The sequence below is a fragment of the Ictalurus furcatus genome, chromosome 9, assembly GCF_023375685.1.
Source record: "Ictalurus furcatus strain D&B chromosome 9, Billie_1.0, whole genome shotgun sequence".
Taxonomy (NCBI): Eukaryota; Metazoa; Chordata; class Actinopteri; order Siluriformes; family Ictaluridae; genus Ictalurus; species Ictalurus furcatus.
The window spans coordinates 16062589-16075798 of NC_071263.1; the positions used below are offsets into that span (position 1 = coordinate 16062589).

Here is a 13210-nt window from a genome sequence, read left to right on the forward strand (position 1 = left end):
CCACGGATCTTTGGATCTTAGGTTCCTAATTATTTATTCATTTTGTTTATATTTTTGTGGTGGTGCAGCCAAGATCGTACCCGAGGAGATTACCCCTCTGGTGCCTGCTGTTCCTGGGGAGAAGGCTGTAGATGACCAGACTTGCTACATTCTTCAAACTGTACTGAAGTTCATGGTGGTTCAGGTGAGAAGGCAGGCATACCACAAAGCTCTTTGTAAACATTTTCCGAAGTCTTGAAGATATTGAATACTTGGTGTATTGAGACCTGCTTCTTTGTTGAATTGTCTGATTTTGGAGTTATTCTGAGAAATCCCATTAGTGTCTACAGGGTGTCAGTGAATCCATTAAAAAGTGTTTGTGTCTTCAGAATTGTACATTACAAATTTCCAGCCAGGTTCATTACATTACATAGAATGTTTTTTGTTTTTTTGCAAGAATGGATTCTCTTGTTGGATGCTTGTTATTTCGGCCAGGCGTTTGCTTATCAGTGATTTGAATGTCTGTTCATAGGCATCCAGCCTGGAATGGCACAAGAAAGACAGACAGGACTCGGCCTTCAGGTTTCTCTTTGCCCTCTTTAAGAAGTACTACCTGCCACACCTCTTTCCTTCATTCACCAAGCTCACCAACCTCTATAAGCCATTGTTAGGTAAGTCTTCAATTTAAATTCTTCAATCAGACAGTATTAACCCTAAAGGATTTCATAGGAGTACAGCAGAGTACATTACATATAGTAAATACCGCCAAGGTATTCTCAGAATCAAAACCAGCAGTGATCAATCTTACTCTTTGGACTAATTTACACAAGAAACTCCTGTATGCATGTACGCTTTAGGAAGAGTGTCAAATTGCAGGATGAGATGTTTAACTATTTTCTAACTGTTACAGACACACTCAGAGCATTATACAGGGTTAAACAGAACACCATGCCTTGCTCAGAGATAGTTACCTTTCTATTAGCTTTGATAAAGTATTCCCTTATATGATAAATGCTGATCTGGCACGTGAACAGGTTTACTACCGAGTACATCAGACCCCCTGCTTGAATGTGTCCTTTTTTTAATTGAACATTAATCTCTCATTAGTTGTTCATTTCCAGAACAAATATCAGACGCAGAATGCTTTTTTGTTTGTTTATCTGTTATTTCTGTTTTTAATGTTGGTGTTTGACGCGATCGTCTGATTTTTCCTTTCTGACATCATGTCCTGTCTGTCCTCACTCCCTCCCTCCCTCCCTCCCTCCCGCTCTCTCTCTCTCTCAGACCTCCCCCACCACCGACCGAAACCTCTATATGTGCCGGTGTCACGCAACAACGAGAGCACGTTCTGCACGCGCGATCAGTACTTAGCCCCTCGCGTAGCCTTCATCACCTGGCTGGTCAACTTCTTCCTGGAGAAGAAATATGTGAGCTCAGCTACAACCAGCACTAAGAACGGAGGAGAAGTTCTTCCCAAGATCATCCAGGTAGGAGCTGGAAGGTCAAAAAGGTTCTCACATTCTAGCAGCTATCAATAAAATATCTTTTCAGAGGAAAACCTCTCTATGGCTGCCCAAAGCTCTTTAAACATGAGGAAATCCAACTATCCTGTTAGCTATGTTGTTTGTCAGAAAGCTGAGCTTGTAGCCAGCTCGAGTGTATTTTGTTTTGGGGATATGGTTTTAGAGGGCACGCTGAAGAAAGGGTCTGTATTTGTTTGAATTTTGATGCTTATATTTTTAAAATCAGGGAATTTCAGTCAGCATTGCAGCCTAAAATCTATATTTAATTACTTAAGTTAATACAAGTTTAGCTGTATTGAAACCAAGGTTCTTTCATATGATTTAATTTGAAAATATAAAGCCCTCTATTTATCTACTTTTTTTTTATTTGATGAAAGGATAAAGATAATTTAGGAGTAGCTGTCATCCCTTAGTAAAATGCAGTAAAGAGCACCCATTTAACCTGTGCATGTATGTGTGTTTATTCCAGACTGTAACTGCAGGCAGTAGCAATCAGGAGAAGAGTAGCGAGTCGGAGCCCAACGGGCTGGCGGAGCAGGAGAAAAACCACTCGAACAGCAGCACACTGTCTGACCGCAGAGGCAGCAACTCCAGTTTGTGTAGCATTGAAGAGGAGCACCGGTCTGTTTATGACATGGTGCAATGCATTCTGCTCTCTACACGAGACAACGTCAACTTTGTCAACGAGGTCTTCCACCAGGTCAGAATACTGACCCGCGTATAGCTGAGATCTCTGTTAAGTGCAGTGTTTGCTCAGTTGGCATGTGTTCTATGTTACCATGCTGCCACCTTGTGGTCGTGTTGCTTTAATATATTTTGTGCCGTTAAATAATATTGTCGTTATTTATTTGTGGCTTTGCAGTAAGTTTACAACATATCCATGAGAAAGATTTTTAGCTTTATCTTGACAATAAAGCAATCTATTTTTGACTTGACTAATGAAAACTAGAGATGCACCGATACTAAATTTCTCAGCCGATACGATAACCAATTATTCAGAGTGATATCGGCCGATACCGACAGTTCTGCCTTTTATGCCTTCTTTTAAATTAATAATAATTCCACAATTCTGAAAGAAATGCAAATAAAAACTTTATTCTCTCTATTTCAACAAGTTGTATCACAGTATGATGCTGAAACTCCCGCTTCACTGCTGCAGCGTCCAGTGTAAAATTTTAGCAGTGCAGAGATTACAGCGCTTACAAACTGAAGTTTTGTCGTAATTCCACACAAGAGACATCATCTTTACACACAGCACGAAATCTGTGTTTTCCCGCCCTCTGTTGATTGACAGGATATAATCGGTCTTGATTATCGGATGTTTCCAAACATTGCGTGAAAAATATACCTTTATCGGCCGATACATCGGTGCATCTCTAATGAAAACGGTATCTGTTTTGATGATGTTAGTCTAAGATTCAACTTTCCCTTTGTGCCCATATTTTACTTTTTTGGAAGTGTTTTCATACCGCCTTAAACTGCTTTTAACAGACTTTGTTTTGTGATGTTAATATGTTAAACATTTAGTTATTTTTAGCTATTTAATACTAATGTTGTTTCACCTCTCAGGCCTTCCTGTTGCCATCCTGTGAGGCATCGGCCACCCGTAAAGTTATAAAAGTGTACAGGAAATGGATTCTGCAGGAAAGGCCCACCTTCATGACTGAGCCTGAAAAGACCGCTCATGATGAGGAGACAGAGGAGGCACAGCAACCCGTTGAGATTGACAGTACACACCACTCAGAGGTGCTGTACACATTTACACACACCTTGGCATGTAAATGTTTGAAAAACAAAGATAGTTTCATGCTGGTGTATACCTGGTTCATCTTATCATCTGATTACCGATACCTTGAACATCCTACTGGGGGAATGGGAATTCCTACCTGAAAATAAAACAATTTCTTGATACCAAACACAACGATAGACTTAAACTTGGGCAGGTTTTGGTGAGTTTTTATGTCACAGTAATTCATTTAAAATTTTTATGAAGTGGAACAATACAAAATGACCTGAATTTTAAATATGAAAGGAAGGAGATTCATCTGGACCAGCTGGTATAAATATGCTAGCAGGGCTAGCAGGGCCTGGCTAAAATTTTGCCATTTTTGTTTTATTTGTTGTTAAATAGCTTAAAGGGGATTATTTTAAAAAACAAAACAAAAAAAACAATTATGGAACCAAGAACAGCAGCACCACCAGCAGTTGTAAGTTTAGGGAACGAAAAAACACACACATACAGATTGGTATGACATGAAGGCTGGGTCTGATTTCTTTCTAGCATTATCGTTGACATCATCGCTGACAGTCATCAAGTGATTACACTTGATGAAACCCTCCTAGGTTTTGTGTGCATTTGGGGTAATTTATTTGAGCCTACTTTACTGTCACATCAATAACACTGTCACATAGCGATAAGGGGAATAATAAACATGAAGGAAGGGGATTACTGTCTTGATCACAAACTTTTCAAAATCCTTTTGGAGGAGAAACTAGAAGTAAATAGACTAACCAAAAATTGTCCAAATATACAAATTACACAAAGAGGCAACAGACAGAAGAGATTACAAGATTAATACCTTGGGAAAAAAAATAAAGTGCTTTCCTATGTGTGATCCTGTACTATAAGCCTCAACTATAATGTTTTCATAATAGTAATGAAAAGTTATTAGTTATTGAGTAGAATTTTTCCCCCCTCCCATTCAATATTCCAGTCGTCACTGTAAATATTGTTTCTAATTGAGATGAAGATATCTAAACTGTTAAGATAAATAGTAAGGTTGTGTTGCCATAAAAGAAATGAAAAGCATGGTTTGCTGGTAAAGGAATAAAGGCAGGTAAGTTCAGTCTGTATGTTTAGCCGTACATAAGGGAAGCTGTTGTGTATCTGTTTTAGGAGATCCTTGGACACAAGAGGTCATCCAGCTGGGGGCGAACATACTCCTTCAGCAGTGCCATCAGCCGAGGCTGTTTGACTGAGGAACAGAACCATGATGTGAAAGCTGGCATTCAGCCTACCCTACAGGTCCACCCATGCACACACCCTATAACTAAAGAAATAGATTATATTTAGTTATACTCCACTTAGTCATCCGGGAAGACGGAGATTTATTCTCTTTTGTACATGACTTATTCACACCTATGCACACATGCATTCATGTGAAAAAATAAGTACACCCCATGATTTTTATATATATATATACACACACACACATATTTGGACTAGCAAACAGTGCCTATTAAAAGAGTTGATGCACTCTATCAAATGACATATAAAATTGACATTTTATAGTCATTTTCACAATTTAAATTAATAAAAAACCACATTAATCACATGGATAAAGTAAGTACACCCCTACATTTATCACACGTTCAAATCTATAAAATTAGAACCAGGTGTTCAAGTTTGGGTGCCAGTGATTAGAACCTGCTTAGAGAGTGCAGGTGGAACCTGTTATATATGTATATGTATCTGTATACCCCTCTCATATGTAGTGTCTGGTGTTCCCTTTGCTACTGAGGTGTTGTAATCATGCCAGGATCTAAAGAATTTTATAAGGCCTTCAGAAAAAAGGTTGTGGATGCCTATGAGTCTGGGGATTTAAAAAGATCTCCAAATTATTTTAAATACATCATTCCACTGTAAGGAAAGGGATTTAAAAAGATCTTCAAATTATTTTAAATACATCATTCCACTGTAAGGAAAATCATCTACAAGTGGTGCAGATTTCAAACCACTGCCAATTTAGCCCAGGAGTGGGCGTCCCAGTAAATTCAGCCCAAGAGCAGACCGTCTGATGCAAAAAAAAAAAAAGTCTCCAAGAACCCCAAAATTTCATCACAGAATCTGTTAGCAAGTCCTGCAAATGTTGGTGTCAATGTGCATGCTTCTACAATCAGAAAGAGATTGCACAAATTTAATCTGCATGGGAGGCATGTCAGGAAAAAGCTTTTGCTGTCTAAAAAGAACATTAGATTACAGTTTGCCAATGAGAATAATGGAATAATATGCTCTGGACAGACGAATCAAAGATAGAGTTGTTTGGCCACAGTAACAGCAGACATGTTTGGTGCAGACCAAAGACAGCTTTTCAGGAGAAGCACCTCATACCAACTGTGAAGCACGGTGGCAGAAACGTTATGGTTTGGGGTTGCTTCACTGCCTCAGGGACTGGACTGCTTGCATTCATTGATTCAACTATGAACTCTGCATCATAACAAAGAGTGCTCAAAGATAATGTGAGGCCATCTGTCCGAAAGTTGAAGTTAAACCGAAAGTGGACCTTTCAACAGGATGATGATCTTAAGCACACTAGCAAATCCATCAGTGATTGGCTCACAATGAAGAACTGGAAGATCATAGAATGGCTTAGTAAAAGCCTGGATTTGAATCACTTTGTGGTGGGATTTGAAACAGGCAGTACATGAAAACCCTCAGACATCTTGCAACTGAAAGAATATTGCATGGAAGAGTTGTCAAAAATTCCTGCAAGCCGATGTCAAAGACATCGGCGGACAATTATGCAAAAAGTCTACATGAAGTTATTTCTGCTAAAGGTGGGCAATACTAGCATCTGAGGCCATGGGTGTACTTACTTTTTCCACAGAAGAATAAGACATCTATTGACATTTCTGTTGAATAAATGATTGAAAAAGCTAATTCTCCTTCTGGTTTATGTTATTAATAGAAACTGTTTCAAAGATGATTAAATGTTTGCTTGTCCAAATATGTCAAAAAAGCCAACAATTTCCATGGGGTGTACTTATTTTTTCACATGACTGTATGTGTGATATTCTTAAAGAAATGTATTTGGCCTTACAGCAAAATGTTCTGCAGTGGTTTTGCCATTACTATATCTATCATGAATGGTGACCATTATCTGTTACCAGTATCTAATGTTTATAGTTATTTACAGGTCTTTCTCACAAACTCTTCTAACGTGTTCCTGTTGGAACCTTGTCATGATGTGCCCAAACTGCTTGAGAACCAAGTGGAGGTGTGCAGGGCCGTGCTCAGTATCTACCGCCACATGATTATGGAGCACAACATGAACCGACAGACCTGGTACAGCTTCATCTATTACACACACACACAAACACAGCACATAAAAATGTTCAACTCTGCAACACAGCTATATATAATTGATATATAAATTATACAAAACAAAGATAGTATTTGGCATGGTTAATAATTAGTAATTGTGTGAGATTATTTGTCGCAGTTGGGCAGGGAAGAAATAACACAATGTCTTGGCCATTTGTCACAACGTTCATGCCAAAACCATGATAGCACTAGTGTAGTTACAGTTATTACATTGTTATCATTATGTACATTTTGTGCTCCTGAACTCTGGTGAGGTGGAAAGCATCGTATTTAAATGCGTATTCACATGCTGACATTCTGAATGTGCTTTTTAGGGAACAGATGCTGCAGGTACTGCTGAGAATCACTGAAGCAGTCATGAAAAGGTCACAGGATGAACAAAGAAAAGATATTTTTGCCCAGAGCCTGGCTAGTGTCCTCTTCAGAGTGAGTCAGGACTCCCTCACACTGCTACAGACTGTAGTTTACTAATTACAGGACATTTAAATTGGATGTCTGCACTGTTGATCATACGGTTTCTTATTTTGCTGTGGTCTGACCTGTAACACGCCCTTTTTTGCTTTAGACCATCATTGTGGCGTGGGTGCGGGCCAATCTCTGCGTGTTCATCTCTCGTGAGCTGTGGGACGACCTGCTGGCAGTGTTGTCCTCTCTCAGCCACTGGGAGGAGCTGGTGATCGAGTGGGCCAGCATCATGGACTCCCTGACCATCGTGCTGGCCCGCTGCGTCTATGGCCTGGACCTCAACAACCTGCCACTCGACAAGCTCTCTGAGCAGAAAGAAAAGAAACAGCGGGGCCGAGGTGCGTGTGTGTATGTTTATTCGCGTATTCGTGGTTTTGTTCAGTGCTTAAATGATCATTTAATAAAAACCATTCATGTTTCCATTTTGTGTTATTCACTCTCCATTATCTTCCATCCTCTACACACCTGCATGCAGGAATATTTATAAACACACGCGAACATTAAACATGCCGAAGCGGCTTAAAAGTACATTTCTCTTCACTAATTTACTGCCCCTTTTCTTGCTTGGATCTAGACTCTTGCGCGTTGCTTTCTGACATGAAGCTGAATCGTCTTCCTTGCAGTTTGTTGTAAAGTCAATTTCGCTGTGCGTTATCACCACCTTCTGGTGCATCATTTGCAGAACATTTATGACAGTTGGGGGGCACAGTGGCTTAGTGGTTAGCGTGTTTGCCTTGCACCTCCATAGTTGGGGGTTCAAATACTGCTTCCGCCCTGTGTGGAGTTTGTGTGCATGTTTTCCCTGTGCTTCAGGGTTTCCTCCGGGTATGCCAGATTCCTCCCCCAGTCCAAAGACATGCGTTGTAGGCTGATTGGCATTTCCAAGTTGTGAAGAGCAGCTGTGGCTCAGGTAGTAGAGCGGGTTGTCCACTAATTGCAGGGTTGGCGGTTCGATTCCTGCGCCCACGTGACTCCACTCCCGGCCCAAGTGTCCTTGGGCAAGACACTGAACCCCAAGTTGTTCCTGAAGGCAAGTTAGTGCCTTGCGTGTGTGTGTGTGTGTGTGTGTGAATGGGTGAATGAGACACAGTGTAAAGTGCTTTGGATAAATGCGCTATATAAGTGCAGACCATTTACCGTAGTGTGTGAATGTGTGTGTATGTGTCCTGCGATGAGTTGACACCTCGTCCAGGGTATCCCCCTCCTTGTGTCCCGAGTTCCCTGGGGTAGAATTCAGGCTCCCCCGCTACCCTGTGTAGGCTCTACAGTGCGACCATTTCACTCGCATTTTCGACTGAAAAGTTATTTGTGTGACTGCAAAAAAATATTTAGGAGCACCGGTGCGAGTGACCTGTTCGTAGTTGTATAATACAATCAGAATAAAAACTAAAACTCCAAAATGCATCTACACCACGCAACAGTTACTTTCACACTGCTTTTCATCACCTCAATCAACCGAACAAGTGTGTAAATACTGCAAAGAAGCCATTATGATTAGACTAACTGTACATCATCTGCTTCTCTCAACTTCCCGATCTCACAACCGCCATCTTTTATTGATTCCGCAAAACGACCTGCTCATGTAGAGACAGCAGTAAATTAATAATAATGCTAACGCTACAAGGTGGGTTTTAATTCAAGCTTATTTATTAAATAATTCCTCACCAATCATAATCAAGAGTAGCAACTGTTCAGTCTGTACACATACAGTACGCTGCCGCTCTCCTACATGAACTCACAGCGCATTTACTTAATTTAAACTCAGGGTTGCCAGATATCACTAGAAAAATCAACTCCAGTTTCCATGTTGTGATTAATCCCCCAAAATAACTCAATATTATCAGCAGACATGGCAACACTGTACTGGGGGAACTCATCTAAAAGGAACAACTGATAAACAAAAAACTAATAAAATGTAAAGACAGAAAATGTGCTTAGTTATAAATAAATCATTTAATATAAAAAAGGTATTATAAAAACTTCATAAAATTATAAATTAAATGAGAAATTAAATTATGTTTAATTACTATGGGTTGCATTTAATATCAATTTGACATTAAGCTTAGTAAGCTATTTCCTTAGAAAGCTATTAGCCTTTTTCCTAATATGGATCATGCTTGTGTTAGTCTGCTTTGCATCTGGCGGATAAATAAAGTCACCCAATCACATCCTATATGAGATTATTCAGATATATAAACAATATAGTGGTTCGAGAACTGGCTCCAGCCCAGAACCATGACAGTGGAAAATGTCTAATAGTGTAGCTTTTAAATATATTTAAGAGGAGCAGACTTCAAACACTGAACATTGAGGGTTTTGTTTTTTTTTTTGTTTTTTTTTTTTTTTACAAGGTGGAACAGGTTAACAGTTGTTGTCTTTTTGCATATAGCATGTAAAATTAACTGAAAATATTACATTTACTTCATCAGAAGGTAAATTAATTTGCCATGGCTCACATTATGTTCCTAAATTCTGTCACAAGTTTTCTCATGCCTACTTGTGTGTTTTATTGTGGCACATTAACGTTACCATCTCTAAAAAACAAACAAACAAAAAAAAACTAAACTTCAACCGTGCTCCTAAATTTTTGTAAAGAGCACAAGTGCGCCTAAAAGAAATTGTTACTGTAGAGCCCTGGGTGTACAGACCCCACTCTCAGGTTTTAATTTTTTTTTTTTTGAGGTAGAGATCACCCTTGATTGCTACCTAACAGTTGTGTTCTATGTGCAACTACCACAGAGAAAAGAACAGAAAACCTGTTTAATCAAAACAGGCTTAGCAGGAAACATACATGAGGAAAAACAGCCGTTATGTAGTTTTATCCAACTTTCCAACATTAAAGCAATACTGTAAAAAAATTTTTTATAAATAATAATAAAATAAAATTTGACACCATTAGGCTTTTGTTCACATGTTAATGTCAGGAATAAACACAAATGGTTTCCTCTGCAAGAGTGCTATCTCTGAAAGTACAAATGATACCAATTTAATATTTAATTTACAAAAACGTTTGACTGAAGTATTGTACAAAAATGCTTTCATGCTATTTTTTTCATAAAGGTGTTGTGTAAATTGTATGCCTGTGTGCTTGTGTAGGAGTGATGCAGGATTCTCAGAAATCATCAGTGGTATCGAGGTCATTCTCTCTGAGCTGGAGGAATGCAGGAGAGCAGCCTGGCACTCAGGAGCCCATGCGCATCCGCAGTGCCACCACCACCGGAGCTCCTGCTGTGGAGAAGGCTCGCAATAACGTCCGACAGAAAGCATCAGGTCAGAACACCACTCTGACACCCCCCCCCCATCCCCCCCCCAAACACAAACACAAACACACTCTCAGTTACTACTTTAGCACTGGCTTTTTTGCCTTTACTGCGTAGGAGGAGATTGTATCTCTTTATGTGGAGAGCTGCTTGAGTTTGGAGCAGATGCATTTGAGCCTCTCTTGAGCCGTGCATAGATATGTGTGCTAGCACACGTGTGTGAAGGAGCCACATGAAAGAGCATGGCTCCAAATGTATCATTTCCTTTTGCCTAATTGGATTTGTTCCATATTTATCTTCAAACAAGCCGGCATTCTGCCTCCTTCATTAACAGATCCGTCACATCAGTTGGTGGGCTGTTTTTGATAGTTTCATTAAGAATTAAATTAATTCTCATTAATATGCATAAATAGGTAATACATTGAAAGTGATGTTAGCTGGAAGCAAAGCTGATGATTAAAGTACACTGTAGAGAAAGAATAGTCGTTTTTCCATTAGATATGACAAATTGGTGTCTGAACACACACACACACACACACACACAGAAGCTAATTTAATTTGAACTATATTCCTCACAAATGATAACTTTAAAATGATAACTTGAAAAAGTCATAAATCTGGGTTCCAGCTCTAGGCCTGGACATCCAGAGTGTTTTGGTGTTTTTCTTGCTCTTTGATTCATAGTGTTAGAGCTGTAAAGTCACCAGATTAACTAATCACTTTTTTAAATTCAGGCATTTGTCAATGAAAATACCACAATTGTGTAAAATATGTCCCATCAAACTCAACGAATTGTCTAGCCTTTGCATTTTATCCTTTGCATTGTTATGTCTTATTGGCACACACTATTGCTTTAGTAAACATACAGCGGTGTATGTGTGTATATATATATATATATATATATATATATATATATATATATATATATATATATATATATATATATATATATATATACTTGGTCATTTTAAAATAAATGGGACATGTGAAAGCATTACCTTTATCATTCACATCTTTTAATTTATTTCACCTCACAACTCCAGGAAGAAAATAATAAATATGACTTGTAAACTGTTTCTAGATCAATTGAGGAGAGAACATAAAGTAGGGACAAGCATTGGTTTTGGCATAAGGATTAAGATCACAGACGGACCAATATGTTTAAACATATTTAAACAGAACAGATTTGTTTTATGTCAGTATTCATTGCTTTTACTGTATGTTTCTATGCATCTGTCATATGAATATCACTTGAAATATTATTATTTCCGTAAATAAAAGGTCCTGTATCATGTTAATGGTTATCTGCAGTGAAATCCAATAAGTAAACGTTAAATTATATAATTGTTTGTATTGATTTAGTTCATTTCTTATTCCAAACGGTGATATTGTATTTCTGTCCTTTCAGCACTTCCAGTGAAAAGCTCTCAGCATGCGCTTTTTCCCCCCACTGTAGGATATGGTTGACTTTGCTTTCTTTTTTCTCTTTCTCTGTTTCTGTCTTTCTATTTCTGTGCTCATTCCTTTGGTAGCTAAGCGAAGCCAGTCTATCAGCAACTGTGTGCACCTGTATGAAGCTTTGCCGGCCACCAAGAGTGTGCCAATGCTGCTGCACACTGTCAGCTCTTTCTTGCCTGGTATCTCTCACAACTCTCATTGCTCTCACAGACTCTCAGGTAACTGTGCTGTCTTGGTCTATTTGTCCTTCCAGTACTTTCACTTTCTTTCTCATTAACTTTCTTTCACACTTAATGAAGTTTGATCAACTGCACTCACCCTGATCTCTGTACTAACAAATATAGCAGAGTATGGTAATATTTTGACATTTTTTTATAGCGTTACTTAATAAAATTATTTAGTTACTTATACATAACATGTGATCTAATTATTCTATCATTAGATTTTTAACTTCTTAGAACAGATTTTCATTGTGTTTGTTGATGCAATACCAATATCTAATCTGTGTATTGGCCAATACTTCATGCTAATCAGACACTGACAACCTTATGGTTACTCCAAGTTTTTGTTGCTAAAGGTGTTTTCACACTTACTTCCCCACACAGGTTTTCACTGGGTTCATCTGTTTGCTGTTTTGTAATGATTTTACTTTGGTAGCGAAGTAATTTAGTTAGTCCCCACCCATCAGGATCACACAAAAGCTACCAACCAGGGAGGGTGAAGGCTATTACGTGCTTCCTCCGTGGAAGCGTCTTTTCACGGCTCATGCAACGTCAGGGGGCAGCGTAACACACTTGGAGGAAAGCGCTATCCGCCCACTTGTGCATACATGAGCTCACAGATACCCAGTACTGACTAGTGTTGGGGATAGAGCGAGGGAGGGGAGCGAGAGTATGTCCCTCTCTCCCTGAGAGCACGGTCTGGACTCTCTAGGACTCCCGTCCACGGACGGCTGTTGCATTATCAGGATTCGAACTCGCAATATCTGGCTGATAGGGTGAGCACTTTTTCTGTTGCTCCACTCTGGAGCTCACCAGACCACTGTTTTGAAGAGCAGCGGGGATCGGTTCTCAGGGCTCGATTACACACTCATACCAAAGCTGGCCTCTACCTACCTCAAGTAGTCCGGGAAAAAATCCTAAGTTATGCAAAACATCAGAGATGGGATGCCACTGTTTTTACAACAAGTGTGTCCTATGTTTTATTCTGATATCTGTACCTTGCCATTCAATAGCACACCTGTTCAACACATCATTGCACAGAATTCAGTATTTCGGACCAGTACCGCCTTGATAGTGATGCTCAGTATCAGACCAGTACATGTCTAATCCTTCGTTTCACCTCCCAAGATATCAACAAATTCGCAATAATGATTTATTTTTTGTGAGTCTTTATTACTTCACATGTGTGAACATTTTGTA

At 39.2% G+C, this 13210-nt stretch overlaps 1 protein-coding gene across 2 annotated transcripts in view; it reads left to right on the forward strand.

The window, feature by feature from the left end:
- The window catches only part of ralgapa2 (Ral GTPase activating protein catalytic subunit alpha 2), a 129212-nt gene that overhangs the window by 58084 nt on the left and 57918 nt on the right, over positions 1–13210 (forward strand). The window contains exons 7-17 of one of the 2 annotated variants that reach the window (XM_053633338.1): positions 69–184; positions 512–650; positions 1264–1466; positions 1972–2202; positions 3072–3248; positions 4399–4527; positions 6419–6567; positions 6921–7032; positions 7172–7409; positions 10168–10341; positions 11864–12002. In XM_053633338.1, coding sequence (XP_053489313.1) covers positions 69–184; positions 512–650; positions 1264–1466; positions 1972–2202; positions 3072–3248; positions 4399–4527; positions 6419–6567; positions 6921–7032; positions 7172–7409; positions 10168–10341; positions 11864–12002 — 1807 coding nt within the window. The remainder of the gene's footprint in view (positions 1–68; positions 185–511; positions 651–1263; positions 1467–1971; positions 2203–3071; positions 3249–4398; positions 4528–6418; positions 6568–6920; positions 7033–7171; positions 7410–10167; positions 10342–11863; positions 12003–13210) is intronic. The other variant, XM_053633339.1, reaches the window with a different exon arrangement.